At 42.0% G+C, this 18,604-nt stretch overlaps 1 protein-coding gene across 2 annotated transcripts; it reads right to left on the bottom strand.

The window, feature by feature from the left end:
* Positions 1 to 255: 255 nt before the first annotated feature.
* Positions 256 to 18,304, bottom strand: brap (BRCA1 associated protein). Of its 2 annotated transcripts, XM_084572224.1 has the most exons (13): positions 17,933 to 18,304; positions 17,594 to 17,755; positions 16,026 to 16,224; positions 15,704 to 15,893; positions 15,459 to 15,572; positions 14,401 to 14,549; positions 14,067 to 14,142; positions 13,831 to 13,969; positions 11,894 to 12,003; positions 11,727 to 11,816; positions 11,539 to 11,642; positions 9,901 to 10,040; positions 256 to 3,085 (listed from the first exon to the last, which is right to left on the bottom strand). In XM_084572224.1, exons 1-13 carry the CDS (start codon positions 18,009 to 18,011, stop codon positions 2,871 to 2,873), a joined length of 1,767 nt encoding a protein of 588 aa, XP_084428350.1. In that variant the 5' UTR covers positions 18,012 to 18,304; the 3' UTR covers positions 256 to 2,870. The 2 variants fall into 2 exon arrangements, with proteins under 2 accessions (XP_084428350.1, XP_084428351.1); XM_084572225.1 differs by lacking the exon at positions 17,933 to 18,304 and having other exon boundaries at positions 17,554 to 17,653.
* Positions 18,305 to 18,604: the final 300 nt, after the last annotated feature.

Genomic DNA, 18,604 nt, shown 5'->3' with positions numbered 1-18,604 from the left:
TATCTCTGTGAGAAGCTACACCCAGACTCTGTACACAGTTTACGCTCAACAAGTAAACTGTTAAGGTTGTGGTAGGAAGCGTGGCGCTCGGCCTCTTCCTCGCAGATGTCGGCGTATTTTAACAATGAACGCTGCGCCTCGACATCGATGCCCCAGATAAGAGGTTTATTTTTAGCGTTTAGGCGTCGAGTCGCCGAGTGTTTCGCGTCGTCAGATTTACCTCAGAAGAATACGTCTTCAAGTAAAGAAAGGTGTGGCTGTCATGGCAACGGATGCATTCAGAAATGTGCCTAACTCCTCGCGGGCGGCCCAAAAAAACAAAAAACTGCAGCAGGCGGCGGCTGGTCGAGATGTTTCTAAAGGTCAGCCGCATGATGAACCGCTTCCTGTTTAATTACGGTGGCGAAATCTACAGCACAGACAACTCAAGCTCCAGCTCTGCTTTTTTTAATTAATTTGCGTATTTATTAGCTCGCTGGGGCCATGCAGCTACGTGTTAGCTTAGCATGAACACTTTGGAAGCAAGTAGAAACAGCTAGCCTTGCGTTCTAATCTGTTAAATATGAATTTAATTCAACCGTCTGCAAATAAAATAAAACGAGAAGTCAAAAATGTTCCTCTAAGAGGCTCCTCTTGCACAGAAACGTGGACCGTCTCCATCTCATCTTTACGTGTCTCCTGGCTCAGGGTCGTAAATTTAAGTTGGCAGATGCCGTCAATGTTTTCAAAACACTCTGGGGTCGGTGCTTTGTATACAGGACAGACGTACAGGCTCCCACCTACACCTCAGGGTCAGAGGAAGTCTGAGATCACTGGTTCTAAACCTCAGAGATCGGTCACATCAGACATTTAAATGTTTACTCTGGTGGGAGTTAGTCAACACCTCCAGGATGTTTTCATTCTAGTGTTTTACTGGATTAGTCATAAATCATCTGATTTAGAGACTCATAACTACCTTGTAGAAGTATTCAACTCTCTCCAAGGCTTTTTTATTTTTTGTGTGTGTGTGTTTTGCTGACTCACAACCTGGAATTAAAATGGTAGGCTGGAGGTTTTGCTTGATTTCAATCAAAGAAAATACCTTCATCTCCGAAGGTGAGGGCGTCATTTTGGATAAGTCTCTGTGAACATGTCACATCTAGTCACATCTGGTGAACACTGATTCTAGTCTGAACACAGACTCTTCACTGGATTCAAGGTGCTGAAATGTTTCCCCTTAAACCACTCGAGTGTTGTCGAGTGCAAGACTCGAGCTCAGGGTCAAAGGGGGTGAATAGTTTTGCGAAGCACTCCAACTAATGAACCTGGAAGCCAGAAAAACCACATTCACAGTTATTTATTTTCAGTGTTGTTTGTGGTTGTTCTGGAGTCTCTGCTCCTGCTCCAAAGATCTGCCCGGGCCAATGAGATGGGCTAGATTTGGGGGCGTGGCTTAATGTGGTGATGGACAGGTCTGAGCGCCGTTTCTTGTATACGGGACGCTCTCGCATTTATTGTAAAAAAAAAGATATTAACAGTGAAACAACACCTTAATGTCAGGTAATTATTTTATCTGTATCAGTTGGAACACGCCTTATAATTAAATCCATGTGGACGCTAATTTCTGTCAATAAACTAATCAGTTAAACTACTTGTATTGTATTCAAGAAGAAGTGACAAATAAATGCAGTGAAGCAGGTGATTATTATTATTATTATTATTATTATTACAATTATTATTTTTATTCCAATACTGGATTGAACTTCAAAAGATCACAAGCAGCTGCCAATAAAGTCTGGAGTCTCTCCGTTGGGAGCTGATTCTGCTCCTGCGAAGATCTGACGGGCCAATCAGATCGTTTGGGGGCGGGGCTTAATGCAGTGATGGACAGAAGATTAGATTAGATTAGAGTCACAATCATAAACTTTAAACGATTAAGGGACTGTGTGGAGAAAGATCTGATCTGGTTGGAGGACTATCCAGTCGCTTGATACACAGGTCTTAACTTACAATAATATTTATAAGAAAGTGCAGCGTGGTTTGATATTAACGTTAAGGAAAAAATGTTTAATTTAGAAATGTTTCTGGATAAAGGAAAAGCTGCAGCTAAAGTCTGCTGGCCGTGCAGGAAAGTCGTCGTATTAGGTTGGAAAATACTCAAAATACTCGACTACAAGAGTCTGAAACTACAGTAGAGGTTGTTAGGAAGTGACGCCCGTTTCTAAATGATCAGTTTTACCTGAAAGTCACTTCCTCCTTATAGAAACACTTCCTGGTAACGCAGCGCTATCCTCTGAGGAAACACTCTTCCTGCTCTGCTCTGACTTCTGTCCCTGGACTTTCCAACACTGATAAACTCCACTGCTGAGAAAAGACACGTAAACAGTGGATCAGTGTTTCCATCCTCATCATCATCATCCTGAGAAATCATCCTAGTGAAAACTAAAAACATTCCTGCATCCTATTAAAAAAAGAAAAACACACAACAGCAAGCCGTTAACACATTCAAGCTTCTCTTTACCAAAAAAGAAATACAAAGTCAAACAGGCTCTGATAAGAAGAACTCTCACGTGGTATGAAACTGGGCACAAATGAACAATTTTCTTGATCAAATAAATAAAAGCATTTATGACCAAAATAGATCCTCTTTATGATTTGGAAACAGCAGAATATATTTACACTGACGCCTCTAAAGGCCGAGCGACGCTCCAACAACGCTCCGATTTTATTTTCCTGCAAACATTAACTCTTTCTTTAAGAATCCTTTCCTCTGGGAGTGTTTTCTGATGAACCACAACGATTGGCGACACGTGTTAACAAAAAAATAAAATAAAATAAAAAAAACGAGGTTCAGTTGTAAAACGTGGCAGCGATGCAGTTTGTGGCGCCGCCTACTTCCTCTTCCTGCCCCGCCCTCTCTTGCCTCGGCCGGACGAGGCGGCCCCGGCGGCGTCCGAGGGGCCGGCCGGGATGTTGATCTGCCCCTCCTGGATTTCGCTGCGCGCCTCCGGAGTCAAGTGTTCGATCTGCTGCTGGGTCTCCAGATAAAACATCACGTCTCTCAGCTGCTCCTGGAGCTCAGTGATGGCCTCGTCCTTACGCTCCCCTGAAAGAGAAAGACAACGACTTTATATTTATGAATGTAGAGAACACACAGTTGGTCCAATGGGTTGAGGGGAGGGTCCTCTGTGGATCATCCCACAGATACTTGGTCAGTTTGGGATCTAGTGATTTTGGAGGCCAGGTCAAGGAGGCCTTGTGCTGTTCTTCATGTTTTTTTTTTAGTTTTAGTTAGTTTTTGCCTGGTCTGGTCTAGGTGGGTGCTACATGTCTAAGTAACATCCACACCAATGAATGCCAGGTCCAGAAGTTTCCCAGCAGAACATTGAACTGTCACAAGATGGTTTAAATGTTATTCACTTCTCCTGTCAGTGGTCATAATGTTGTGGCTGACTGGTGTATCTTGTAGCATGATTAGAACCTTCCGGGCCTCAAGCAGATGAGCTTAAGGTTCTGCTCAAGGTTTCTTCCTGTTAAAAGAGTTCTTCTCTGCCTCTGTCTCTTCAGTTCTTGCTCTGGAGGTTTCAGACTTTATGTTTCTTTAAAAACGTTTGTTATTGAACTCTGATTTTAGTCTCCACCAACTCCTGATTGGAAGTTGGCGGGATCTGTAGAGAACAATTAGATCGGTTCTTTTTAACTTCTGGTAATTTTATTTATTTACTAAAAAAACAGCAAATATTTCGTGAATCAATTAAATCCAACTTCAATTATTAGAGATATTTCAGTTTTGATACCAGTATCTCATTTAATATTTCCCTCTAGTTTCTCATTGTTCATGAGTCTTTTAGTCCAGCTCTTCTCTGTCGTCATAACTTTTTAAACCAAACCGTCTTTCAGTGTTTTTAACTCCCTCCATCAAACTGTTCTCCTCGTACTAGACGTGAGAATTCAGTCCTGAGTTATAGAAAATAGCATATGTTAAAAAAAAACACATGTTGGTGTTGGTGTTTTTAAACTGAGGCCTTTATGCGCCTGATGAGGAAGTTCTCCAGGAGAGAGAGGAAGTATTTAAATAAACCTTCTACATGCATCAGACATACAATAACCTATTTATCAGGAACATGGCAGCGGATCTGTAGAACAGTGTCCAGTATCAACACTCAGAGCAGCTGTGTGTACGTCCAGATAAACAAACGCTATAGAGCTGCACACATCAGTGAAGGAATAATTAATAAAATACTATTTATACGTATAGATGTAGAGCAGGGGTGTCAAACATGTGGCCCACGGCCCAAAACAGAGGCCCACGGGCCGTCAGAGGGTCCAATCTGACCCACGGAGTGAATATGCAAAGGAAGAGGAGAAGAAGAGAGAAAAGAGGATGAGGAGAAGGAGATGGAGAAGGTGGAAGAAGAAAAGGAGGAGAAGATTAAAAATGAGAAAGAAGAAAGAAGAAGGAGGGGAAGAACAAGGAAGAGAAGGAGGATGAAGATGAGAACAAACAGGAAGGATGGAAGGAAGGAAGAAGAAGAGGAGAAGGAGAAGTAGATGAATGAGGAGGAGAAGGAGAAGTAGATGAATGAGGAGGAGAAGTAGATGGGGAAGGAGGAGGGGAAGGATGAGAAGAAGGAGGAGGAGAAGGTAGAAGATGAAAAGGAGGAGGGGGAGGAGAAGATAAAGGAGGAAGAAGGGGAGGAGGATGAGAAGAAGGAAGAGAAGAAGATGAAGGAGTAGGAAGGAGAAGGAGGAGGAAGATGAAAAGGAGGAGGATTGAAAATCAGAAAGAAGGAAGAAGAAAGGGGGAGGAGGAGGAGGAGAAGTAGAAGGAGAAAAAGGAGGAAGACGAAAAAGACGAGGGGGAGGAGGATTGAAAAACAGAAAGAAGGAAGTAGAAGGAGAAGAAGAAGAAAGTTCAACTTAACTGAAATGTTTCATAATTTTCTTATTTACACTAAAACAAAGGAAGAATTTATAGTTGTGGTTATTTTTATATCTTATTATTTTATTGAAGTAGAGGATGTTACTTTCTATATCTCACTTAGATAAGAGAAGGTGATATATATATATGTGTGTGTGTGTGTGTGTGTGTGTGTGTGTGTGTGTGTGTGTGTGTGTGTGTGTGTGTGGTGGCTGCAGATCTTGACTTCCTGTGCTAATCACTAACACCCAGATGAGGAAACAAGAGACGCAAATGTTCTCAGAAAGGAAACGAGACGCAACACTAAAATAAATAAATAAATAAATAACGATGAAACCTGGAGACGCCATGACAGAGGAACTGACGTCTGGATGTAGAAGGTTATTAACATCAGTAGAAATCTACTGGATATAGAACAGGAGGAGGAGGAGGAGGAGGAGGAGGAGGAAGAGGAGGAGGAGGACAAAAAGAAGGAGAAGTTAAAGAGGGGGGGGAAGGAGGAATAAGAGGAGTGAGGTGGAAGAGGAAGTAAAGGAGAAGAAGGAGGAGAAAAATGAGTACCAGGAGGAGGCGATGATGATGATGAATGGGGGAGGAGAAGAATAAGAAGTAGGAAGAGGAGCAGGAGGAGGTGCAGTACTAGAAGAAAGGGAGGAGGAAGAGGAATTAGAAGGAGGAGAAACATGAGGAGGAGGATAAGAATAAGAAGTAGGAATAGAAGAAGGAGAAGAAAAAATGGAGGAGGAGGATGTAAATGGAGAGAAGTAAAAGTAGGAGGACAGAAAGGAGAAGGAGGAGAAAAAGAAAGATTAGGAGGAGCAGCGGAAGAGGGAGCAAGAGTAAGGATTAAAAGGAGGAGAAGCAGAAGGAGGACGAAAAGAAGAAGTTAAAGAAAGGGGAGAAGAAGAAGAGGGAGGAGGAAGAGGAATTGGAAGTAGGAGGAGGTAAAGGAGGAGAAGTAGAAGAAGCAGGAAAAAAAATGAGGAGGTGGAGGAGGACGAGGAGAAGAATAAGAAGTAGGAATAGAAGTAGGAGAAGAAAAAAATGGAGGATGGAGGAGGAGGATGTAAATGGGAGGAGGAGGACAGAAAGAAGCAGAAGTAGGAGAAATTCAAAAAAGGGGCAGAAGAAGAAAGAGGAGAAGAAAATTAGGAGGAGGACAAAGAGAAGGATAAGTTAAAGAAAAGGGAGGAAAAGGAGAAAAAGTCAAAGAAGATGTGGAGGAGCAACACAAGGAGGAGGAGGAGAAGGAAAATAAGAAGAACAATTAGAAGGAGGAGGATGTAAATGAAAAGTAGTAGAAGGAGAAGTTAAACAAAAAGGGGGAGAAGAAGGAGAAGAATACTACAAAGTAGGAGGAAGAGAAGAAGGAGGAGGTGGAGTAGGAGAAGAAGAGGAGCAAGAGGAGCAAGAGGAGCAGACGTTACCACCAGAACCTGTTCACCTCCATCCACCAGTTTTTATTCTGATTCATCGTTAGCACGTTAGCATTTAGGTCTTTCGACACGATCACGACTTATTTACACAAATGTTCATTTAGTCGTGAGTCGAATTTGCAAAATATAAATGGACGAGAGTAAACATAACATCCCGTGACTAAAGGCTGACTACGGCTTCTCGGAAAAGACGGATTATAAGCCGACTCCACTCAGCTCCGACAGTATGTGCGTGTTGGTAAAGAGCGTTTCTTCAGCGTAAACACACGTGCCGCTCGGCTATTTGTTTAAACAATCCTCATCCTCGGAGTAAAAAGCCGAAGGAAAAATACTGGTGATGGGGCAGACGTTGTGTTTTCCACTCAGACATCTAACCCTGATATTTACGCTGCCCTCAGGCAAAGTAGAGACGATAAACCTTCCACAAACAAAGTGTTCCCACTGATCTATAAGGTGCTCTACGACAAAAGGAGGGTGAGCAAAAATAAATACGACTGCAGACGTTGACTGAATGGAGAGTTTCTTTTCTTGCTTTACTTCCTGTTGACCCACAGGATGAGACACAGGTTGAGTCTGCGGCAGCAATTTGTTTAGGATTTGCAAACTTTACCGTGTAAAGAGGAAGTTGTGATCATTTCCATATTCTTACTTCCAGTCATTGCACTCGTTCCTGTTGCTCTGGATTCTTTTAGTTTCAACGCTTTTAAAGTTCAGCAAACTAATACATCACCTGGAGGTCTGGGGAATTATTAACAGAGCTGCTAACTACGCTGCTAAATTCTTAGAAACGCTAATATCACAGCTAAATGCACAGGTTAAATCAAAGAAAGAGTTAACTACATAACTGTCATAGAAAAGGCTAATGACATTATCTGCTAGTCACAAAAAACGCTAACTACGTAGCTAAATAGAAACAGCTAACAACACTGTCTGTTAAATTCTTAGAAAAGCTCCTAATGACATCGCTAAAGTAATAAAATAAGTTATCTACATCATAGACGTAGAAAAAGCTAACTATACTATCTGCTAAAGTCACAGAAAAACAGCTAACTCCATAGCTAAATTAGCAGAAAGAGCTAACTACACAGCTAAAGTTTTAAAAAAGCTACCTTCACTGCTAAATACAAAGAGCTAACTACACAGCTAAAGTCAAAGAAAAAGCTAACTACACTACGAGTCACCAATGCTAAATTAGGTGGAAGAGCTAACCACACGGCTAACGTCACAGAAAAAGGGCTAACTACACGGCTAAATTAATACAAAGAGCTAACTGGACAGCTAAAGTTGTATAAAAAGCTACATTCACTGCTAAACGTCAAAGAAAAAAAAGCTAACTACACTACTAGTCATAGAATAAGCCAACAACAATGCTAAATTAATAGGAAGAGCTAACTACACGGCTAACGTCACAGAAAAGTCGCTAACTACTATGCTAAAGTAATAAAAGTAGCTAAATACATCTTAGACATAGAAAAGGCTAACTATATTATCTGCTAAAGTCAGAGAAAAACAGCCAACTACATAGCTAAAGTCAAAGAAAAATGCTAACTGCTGTGCTAAATTAATACAAAGAGCTAACTGCACAGCTAAAGTTATATAAAAAGCTAGATTCACTGCTAAATACAAAGAGCTAGCGCCAAAGAAAAAAGCTAACTACACTTCTAGTCATGGAATAAGCCAACACCAATGCTAAATTAATAGGGAGAGCTAACTACACCGCCAACGTCACAGAAAAGTCGCTAACTACTGTGCTAAAGCAATAAAAAGAGCAGACTTAGAAAAGGCTAACTATATTATCTGCTAAAGTCACAGAAAAACAGCTAACTACACAGCTAAAGTAATATAAAGAGCTAATTTCACAGCTGAAGTCAAAGAAAAATGCTAACTACTGTGCTAAATTAATACAAAGAGCTAACTACACAGATAAAGTTGTATAAAAAACTTTCACAGCTAAAAATACAAAGCGGAAACATCAAAGAAAAAAGCTAACTACACCACTAGTCATATAATAAGCCAACAACAATGCTCAATTAACAGGGAGAGCAAACATCACAGAAAATTAAAGCTCATCTTGATCTGGTTTAATCACGGTTGTCATTTCGCTGACGAAGCTTCGTCACTTTTACTCAGAAAGTAAACATGAATCATTGTTGAGTAACTTGATGACGAGTCAAAATGAAAGCCGTCTAGAAGTGCTCTCAGGAAGCCGCCGTGTGACGTTCACTAAAAATAAGTGTGAATGAAAGACTTCCGGCCTTTATCTTCGATTTCCAACAGTCACTTCTCCTTCCTGACGCACAGGCAAGGTTCGTGCATCGTGTCTCAACTTAACATCAGAGCATTAAAACGTCAGCTGTGACTTTCCTGTTTGGCTGGAGTGCAGACTCTTTCTGGCATGTTTGACATATTTTTGTCAGGTCTTGACGTCTGAGCTTCTGGTCATTTCAACATGGTGTATTTACTGCTGCAACGTGCACTCACTTGTGAACACATTATAATTATAATAATAATAATAATAATAATAATAATAATAATATAACAGCCCTGCAGTAAATCTTGTCTTCATGAAGGTTCTGGTATTCAGAAATAGTTTAAAATAATGTTGATTCAACTGTGTTTTTATTTCGGTTGTCATGACTTTGGGACATGATCCATAATTTTAGAACAAGCTGTAAAAGTTATTATTAATTCACTAATCTCAGTAAGTTGTTTTGAAAACCTGCACAAAGTTCAAAGCTTTTATACGCGGAGAGAGACACGTCTCCGCTCAGCTAAAGTAAATGAAGTCATTATGGCCAGTTCATTAGGTACACCAGTGAAGCATGTGTTTAGTCTAAAATCACTGAGAGAGACGTTGATTCAGCTGCGTTTTCATCGCGGAGATCGTCGTCACGACTTCAGGAGATGATACGTCATTTTCGAACAAACTGTAGTTTCTATTATTTTGTCATTTTAAGCAGTGACCTAGGCCAGGGGACACCAAAAACTGATTCATAGGGGCTGGAATAAATGATTAAATATCATTAATGTGATCTGAAACTGTGTGAGATTATTTGAATTCACAAGTGAATAACCAAAAAAAAAAGAAAAAGGCTGCAGGAGGAAACGTCAACAACTCCAAAAGCCATAAATCTGATTGTACAGCTGTTCGTTTCTGCAGACGTAGACGTATAAAACTAAACCGAGGTAGATTTCCATTAATGTTACGCTCCAGGCGGGTGTTAGCAACATTTAGCAGGTTAATAATAACAGCTGTGTTTCATATTAAAGTTAATTTGGCACCATGAACGCTAATTAACGAGAGAAATAGTGAATGAACAACATCTTTCCTAAAGTTAACATCTTGTTCACGTACGTCATCAGGAGAAAACATATGAATAAGAAACAGTTTAATAGTTAATATATTATTATTTAAGGCTAAAATCATTAATAGATCGATTAATTAATTCAATAATTCAACGTGTAGCAGCCTTAACGTTGCTTTTAAAGCTTCTGAAACAGTTGTTCAGCAGATTTTTAAACGTCCACCATGATTAAAGTGTACTGATGATTTTAAGTGCTCACCGGTCTCTTTTCCTTTGCGCTCCTCGTCTGCTAACTGGGCCTGTAGCTGAGCCTGATTGGCTCGGAGGCATCGGTTCATCTCCTGCTCCTCCTTCAGCTCCTGGCTCAGCTTCACCACTCGACCGTTCAGCTGAGTGCATCTGGACAAACGGAAACGACAACAAATTAACTGTATGACAAATTAACTTTTCATTTTGCAGTTTCCCTTTAATCACAACAGCAGGTGTTTTATAATGATGACGACAGGAGAGCAGTAACCAGCAGACACACCTAAATTAGTAGTTATTGTTTCTGTTGGGACACGTCAACATGTCTGCAGGGAAAATGATCAACTACTGTGGTTTGTTATCAGATCAATAGTGTTAAGAGCGGCCAAAAGGAGAGGAGGAGGGGAGAGGAGGAGGAGGAGAAAGACAAGGAAGGGGTAGAAGAACAAGAAGAGGAGGAGGAGAAGGAAGTGGAAAAATAGGTAGAAGAGAAAGAAGAAGACGAAGAGGAGGAGGAGGAGGAAGAAGAAGAAGAGGAGGTGGAAGAGGTAGAAGAGGAAGAAGAATAAGAGGATTAGAAGGAAGGGGAGGAAGAAAAAGAGGAGAAGGAGGAAGAAGAAGAGGAGGAGAAGGAGGAAGAGGAAGAAGAAGAGGAGGATGAGGAGGAGGAGGAAGAACAAGAAGAGGAGTAGGAGAAGGAAGTGGAAAAGTAGGTAGATGAGGAAGGAGGAGGAAGAAGACGAAGAGGAGGAGGAGGAAGAAGAAGAAGGTGAAGAAGAAGTAGAGAATTGAGGAGGAAGGAGGTAGAAGAGGAAAAGAAATATAAAGAAGAGGAAGAAGAATAAGAGGAGGAGAAGGAAGTGGAAAAGCAGGTAGACGAGGAAGGAGGAAGAAAAAGAAGACGAAGAGGAGGAGGAGGAAGAAGAAAAAGGAGAAGAAGAAGAGAAGGAGGAGGAAGAGGTAGAAAAGGGAGAGAAATATAAAGAGGAAGAGGAAGAGGAAGAAGAAGAGGGGGAGAAGGAGGAAGAACAAGAAGATTAGGAAGAGGAAGAAGAACAAGACGAACAAGAAGAAGAACAAGAAGAAGAGAAGGAGGAGGAGGAGAAGGTCAACAGTAGTCCAGTGAAGGTGGAGAACCAGAGTCAGGGATCAGACCAAGGATCTCTGAGTCTGACTCATGTGGTTCTGATCCAACAGACGAGCTGCTGAAGAAGTTGATGCTGGTTCTGATAGAAAGGAGTCAGAACACTCAGTGGATCACAGGTTGTTTAGTCTGGGACCAGTCAGGGTGTCCATGCTGACCTCTGACCTCTGACCTCTGATGAAAGCTCCTACAGTGGACACATCAGAACTGGACCAGAGCTTCAGCTGGTGGTCGTACGTCTCCCATCAGAATGGTTTTAATGTTGTGGATGATCGGTGTGGATAAAGAACTTTGATCTGGTTGAATATCAGGATTTCAGATCTTGTTCTCACTTGTTAATTCACTACTAGAATTACCAGAAGGTATTTGGGTCAACAGGTCTGTGCTTGTTTATCATCACACTCCTCTTCTTCTGTTCTTTGTTTTGAATCTACATGTTTCTCTCTGGTTTCTTTTTGAGCTAAAAGCAGACCATTAATTTATTTTCAGTAATTAGTCAGGACCTACTTTTTCTCGATGCCCTGCTTCTCTTTGGTTATTTCTCCTAACCGCTGCTCCAGGTTATCACATCGCTCCATCATCTCCTTAAACTTGGACTTCATGTTGTTTATCTGAAAGGTGAACATGAACGAGACGCGAGTTAAACGAGAACAAGTCACAGCCAAAAAGAAGACGATGCGTACGTTCACGGCTACCTCCTCGGCCGTCTCCTTCTCCAGGTGAACGATCTTGTTCTCCCAGTAAACCCTCTGAGACTCCAGCTGACTGGTCAGCAGGTACGAGTACTGCAGAGACACGAGGAGTTCATCACAACGGTTTCAGGTCAATTCATCAAACGAGGCGACATCAACGAGCTCGTTACCTCCAGTTGAAGGGCATCAATTTTCTCTGCGTGGCAGGTGTCTCCTTCACATTCATACTGCACCATCTTACCATCGGTTTTACTGGCCACCAGACGATGCACATAGTTATCTAGACAACGAGGAGAATGTAATTCATCAGGCAAAGCTTGCTTTCTTGGTTTCACATCATTGTTAAGATGAATGTCTTTGGGCTCACGGCTGAAAAACGTCCGTGCTAAATTAATACAAAGAGCTAACGACACAGCTAAAGTAAAAATTAACTTTTCGTTTTGTAGTTTCCCTTTAAACACAACAGCAGGTGTTTTATAATGATGACAAAGGAAAAGCAGTAGCCAGCAGACGCACCTAAATAAACAGTTATCGTTTCTGTTGAGACACGTCAACATGTCTGCAGGGAAAATGATCAGTTACTGTGGTTTGTTATCAGATCAGCAGTGTTAAGAGTGGTAGAAAGAAGAGGAGGAGAAAGACGAGGAAGAGAAATGTAAAGAAGAGGAGATGGAAGTGGAAAAATAGTAATACAGTAATAATAATAATACACAGCTAAAGTAAAAGGGGCTTCACTGCTAATGTCACAGAAAAGCTGCTAACAAATGTGCTAATGTGTTAAAGAAAAACAGCTTAAGTCAAAGAAAGCAACACTAACAACACTATCTGCTAAAATCATATAAAAAGCTGCTAACGACGTCGCTAAAGTAATAAAAAGAGCTAAAGCTGCATAAAAAGCTACAGTCACTGATAAATACAAAGAGCTAACTGCACTCACTGTAAGAAACAGAAAAACAGCTAACTACTGGGCTAAATTAATACAGAGAGCTAATCACACAGCTAAAGTAAAAGAGGCTTCACTGCTAACGTCACAGATAAACCGCTAACTACGTTGCTAAAGTGACAGAAAGAGCTGACTACATTGCAAAAGTCAAAGAAAAAAAAAGGCTAACTACAGAACTAATTATAGGATAAGCTAACAACAATGCTAAATTAATAGTAAACTCTATGTAGCCACTATCTACTGTACTAAAGTAATAAAAAGAGCTAACTACAGCATAGACATAGAAAAGGCTAACAACATTATCTGCTAACGTCACAGAGAAGCTGCTAACTACACGGCTAAATCAATAGAACGAGCTAACTACACAGCTAAAGTCAAAGAAAATACGCTAACTACAGTACTAGTCATAGGATAAGCTAACAATAATGCTAAATTAATAGAAAGAGCACACTACACAGCTAAAGTAAAAGAAAAAAACGCTAGCTTCACAGCTAATGTCACAGAAAAGCTGCTAACTGCTGTGCTAAAATGATAGAAAGAGCTAACTACTTTGCTAAAGTCAAAGAAAAAAAGCTAACTACAGTACTAGTCATAGAATAAGCTAACAATAATGCTAAATTAATAGTAAGAGCCAACTACACAGCTAGCATCACAGAAAAGCCGCTAACAACTGTGCTTAAAGTCACAGAAAAGAAAACTAACTATACTGATATAACAGAAAATCTACCAACTACACAACTAAAACCATGGAAAATGTCAACTACACTGCCACAAACACTGAAAAGTCACAGAAAAACAACAAACTACAACACTGAAGTCATAAAAAGAGCTAAAAGCGCAAAGTGTGACGTTAAACTAGTAGAAAACAGACCTAAGTACACAGCTAAAGTCACTTAAAGGCCGTCATGTGTGTTCAATGGCAAAATCGCATGAGCTTTTCAATTTAGCATCCAGTTTGAAAACTTTAAGCCACTTTTTTTTCCACTGCTTCACCACCAACAGTGTTAGCTAACATGCTAACCATAAGACGGTTATAACACAACTAGTCTAGGTATTCTTCTGCCCTCCAGAGGACAAAACTGATTAATGCAGCTTCAACATAATCACATTTACTGTAATTAACACGCATCTATTCACACAGACAAACGTACACCGGTTCATTACCTCCTGCGTAGTCCCAGACTCTGTGGTTGGTGAGCTGCATCGCGTACGTATGCTGTGTCTCCTCAAAGTGCTTGTAGGCATGCCGGCTAACGTAGCGACCGCAACCGATGTGGCCGCAGATCAAACAAATCCACAGGTTCTACAGAGGAAACGGCAACGTGGGAAGATTGAGATGTAAAAAGATCTAAAAAGACGAGTTAATGAGAGGTACAGCAATGAAGAGCGATATTCGTTACCTCCTGCACGCCACACTCGAAGCATTTGTTCTCTTCCACAGGTTCTGGGGTTTGACAGTATCTACACACGGGACACCTGAAAACACACACAGCATGCATTCAGGCGTCATAAAGGAGAGCAGTGGTCCTTTGTGAGACAGGAGAATATGTTAAAAGACAAAAAGAAAAACAACACATGACATGAAGCCTGGAGAAATAACCAGCAGACTGAGACCAGGGTCTAGAAAATGATTTGAACTAAACCTGAACACCAGAGCAGGACTGTTTACACTGGTGTACCTAATGAACTGGCGGGTGGGTGCATATACTGTACACGCGTGTGGGGACAACTCACGAGGCATCTTCCCAGCGCTGGAGACACTGGCTGTGAAAGCTGTGGTTGCAGAGCGTGGTGAGGATGCCGTTAACGGACTCGTCCATCCTCTCCAGGCACACGGTGCACTTTGGCAACTCGGTCAGCTCCATCACCGGCAGACTGGCTCCCTGAGGAGGGAGGGAGGGAGGGAGGGGGAGGAAAGAGAGAGGAGGGGATAGAGAGGCAACTTATAAAAACAGGAAACTGTGTCGGGTCAAAGGCTCGGTGGTTTTTAAGTCCTGATTAAAAAACAATAACTGCAGGAAGGATTTCAAACACGGTTCCTCAAACGTCAAGGAAACACCGTCCACCATTTTGGTTCCTGTCACCAGATAGCGGCTTTATGGCGTCAGCGCTGCTCATGGTGTTTTCTTTCCAAGCAGAAGAAGCTTGTTTCACTGGGAGCTATACAAGTGGGTTACCTAGGCAACCAGAGCCTGGGACGTCCACTAGAGAGCAAGTGTCGGCTACAAAAACGCTTTATATGTGTGGACGGACTTTTAACCCAGATATATTTATCTTTACAAACGTTCATGTTCTGTAGCCACTTGTCCTGTGAAGGGTCACGGGGTCTGCTGGAGCCTATCCCAGCTGTCATTGGTCTAGAGGGGGGGTCCACCCTGGACAGGTCTCCAGTCTATCACAGGGCTAACACAGAGAGACACTCACACCTACGGCCAATTTAGAATCACCAATGAACCTAACCAGCATGTCTTTGGATGGTGGGAGGAAGCTGGAGAACCTGGAGAGAACCCACGCAGACACAGGGAGAACATGCAGACTACACACAGAAAGGAACCAGTCGGCCCATGGATTAGAACCTAGAACCTCATCAGTACTGACCACCACACCACTGTGCCGCCCATTAACAAGATATTCTCACATTATCATGAGCGTGAGCAGAAACCTTGTCTTTGCTGCCCTCTAGTGGTTTAACCTCTAACCTGGATGAGAGACGTACAGGTGTACGACGGCAGCGCTATGTGTTTTTATCAAATAACGATGAGACAAAAAGAAAAGATTAAAGGAATATTTACCTCTCCAGACTTTATAACCTCTGCCCGCTCCACGTAGATCAGCTGACACACTGCTTCCTCTATGGAGTTGAACTGGCGGCCGTTACACGCTGTATAAAAACTGTCTGCATCTGCCTGAACACACACACAGAAGGAAACAGTAGAGTATAAATACTACATGTACTATGTTTTACTACTATAAAACATTCAGTAAGATCCCTCCATCCTTCAAATTCCTTGCATCTGTGACCGAGCAGAGAACTGACCTGGGTGGAGAACTTAATCAGGACCATGTACTGGTTCGGGGTGGAGTCCCGGATGATCTTCATGTGCTCCATGACGTCGTTGAACGGCGCCATGAGCTTCATGAGGTCGTGGCTGGTCATGGTCGCCGGGACGGTCAGGATGCAGACCATCGCGCTGCGTCTCACGTCTTCAGTCAGAGACGTCATTTTACTGTGAGAAGACCAAAGAGGACAATCCTGTTAGAGACGTCCCACTGCTGGGCTTCACTTATGTTTATGATTAAACATGAATCGGTACGAAACAACAGTAGTTCCTTGTCATTCAGCGTCACATGTGGCTCACTTGGTCTTGTAGAGGTGCATGATGCCGTGGATGATCTCCACCGACGGGTTCCCGCTGAAGAAGGAGATCTGGTCGGGCAGCTGCTTGGACGGCGAGTCTGGAGCGGCGCCCGTCGCTGAACCCTCGGCCTCCTCCCAGCCGTCTGCGTCGCGCTTTGCTCCCTGAGGTTCACCGTTCTGCTCGTCTCCGCCGCCTTTATCTGGGACGACATTCAACAGTTTAAACTCTGCAAACTGGAAGTCTTTTAAAAGCAAAAACAAGGTGAGAAAACAGAGGCTGAACACAGCACCTCGACAAGACCACATTACACCGGTACTGGCATCCCTACGCTGGCTTCCAGTCCAGTTTAGGATTGGTTTTAATTGTTTATTACTAGTTTTTGAGAGTCTTAATGGCCGGGCACCACCTTACCCGTCAGAATCACTCCGATCAACAGAGCAGCTGCTACTGGACCTCCTCAGATCCAGGCTCAGACACAGAGGCGATAAAGTAACTCTGGAACAGTCGACCCTTTTATATCAAAGCTTCCCAGAGTCTGGAGCATTTTAAATCTTCTTCTTGCTGGATTCAGTCCAAGCTGAGCAGGACATCTTGGATTTTATTGTGCAAACACAGCTTTCATTGACAGTTTCACTGCCTATTTTAGCTCATATTTATTTGTTTTTATAATTAACGGGGGTTGTTCAGCACTTTATTTCTAAGGCACATTTAAAAACAACCTCAGTTGAACCAAACTTTGACTTGACTGTCCGGTTGTTCAATCTGAACTAAAACATTTCTAAAGTTTGAGTTTGAGTTTGAGTTTAGGTTTATTCACCATACCACTTGAGACATTACAATAATCCAACAAGAGTAAAAGAAAGGATCTGTCATTAATGAGGCTTATCCTGAACTGTGTTTTCACAAGTGTACCTAATGAACTGGCCACTGAGTGTCTCCATTTACTTTTATTCACAGAGCTGAGCACAGACATTAGTTTGCGTATAAAAGCTGTGAGGGTTCAAGGTATAATCTGAGTTTCGTCTCTTAATTAGGTCACAATAATTAAGTAATAACTTAAGGCAGGGGTGTCAAACTCAATTTAGTTTGAGATAACAGTAATAACTAGTAAGATAACAAATCTATAAGTAACGACAAGACCAGAGTTTAAGAACAAGTGAATTAGGAGAATTTTGCTATCCTTATAGCTTATTCAAAGTCTAAAAATGAAATTTGTTAAGAACAATAAGTGTAATTAGAGACATTGCTGTCTGTCGTTTAGTCCTGGGTCTCAGTGTTGTCTTCTGTCCACTTCAGGAACAGCTAATAGTTAATTTCAACAGTAATTTTTGCACTTTGCAAATTGCAAATGCAGTGGGCCAGATTAGACCCTCTGGTGGGCCGCTTTTGGCACGCTGGCCGTATGTTTGACACCTGTCAGATGGTACAGTTTGTTCCAAAATATGTATCACCTCCACAAACATGAAAACAGCTCAACCACCAGGTCTCTGCGACACTTCTGCCTGTCATAAAGCACTCACGGGTGTACCTAATGAAGTGGCCGACCCTGCTACCATGCATGTGCTGACCTGGGCTGGGCTCAAACGTCTCTATGACCATGTCCCCCATGGCTCTGCTGCCGATGTGCTGGTGCAGGACGGCGGCTCTCTCCAGGTCGCTCTTTCCGCTCAGCGTGTGTTTGGCTAAACCCAGAGCTTTCTCCTGCAGCTCCTCGTCGGACATGCCTTCAACTGGACGAGACAAACGGGACAGGCGTTCCTCTCATGGACAAACTGGACCTCAACATTACTAACCGCACTGAGGCCAGATTAATAAGTGACAGCCGTTAGCAGGGACAATAAAACGGCTAACAATAACAGTAGTTAGCTGCTAACTTTACACACAAACAACAGTGGGTTGTAGCTCACCTGCAGAGTACTGGAAACCGTGCGGGAAGGGAGACTGGTCGGCTAATTCCAGACGGATAACAACCAGCGACACACTCATGTGTTTTAAGAGGAAGAGCCACTTTTACAGAGAACAAAAACAAGCCGGCGACAGCTAAGCTAAGCTAGCTAAAGCAGCTAACTCGCCTCGGCTAGCTAAACGACTAGCGAGCTAAATAGAACCAGCGCCGAAGCAAATGACAGTTACACAACTCGTATGTTAATCATTCTGTTGTTGTTTTAACGTTTTCGCCGTCTATAAACACAAAAATGACATTTATATTCTGACAGCTACTGAACTGTAACTGTGTCAGACTCACGCTAGCTGTCTACCTCTGTGCTCACAGCTGTTTCTAGCATGTCGCTCTTCTTCGCTAGCACAGAATGAATCAGCGATAATTAACCACGGGCGCTTTTCCGCCACCTACAGGAACTAGCGGTGAACTGCAGTATTTAAATAAAAAATAATAAAAACAATATTTCTATTTATAATTTTAAATCAATATGATTTGTATAAATAATATATATAGAGAAAAATACTATAAAAACTATTTATAGTGTAGAAAAAAGGATAAACTGTTAATTTAAAGGGACCTCAGAACAAATAATAATTGCTTAATTAACTTTATTTTTTTAAGGAAGACAACTAAGAAA

Source organism: Chelon labrosus (assembly GCF_963514085.1).
Source record: "Chelon labrosus genome assembly, chromosome: 22".
Classification (NCBI taxonomy): Eukaryota; Metazoa; Chordata; class Actinopteri; order Mugiliformes; family Mugilidae; genus Chelon; species Chelon labrosus.
The sequence above is the reverse complement of the archived record's forward strand: the minus strand, read 5'-3'. Positions and strand labels throughout refer to the sequence as shown.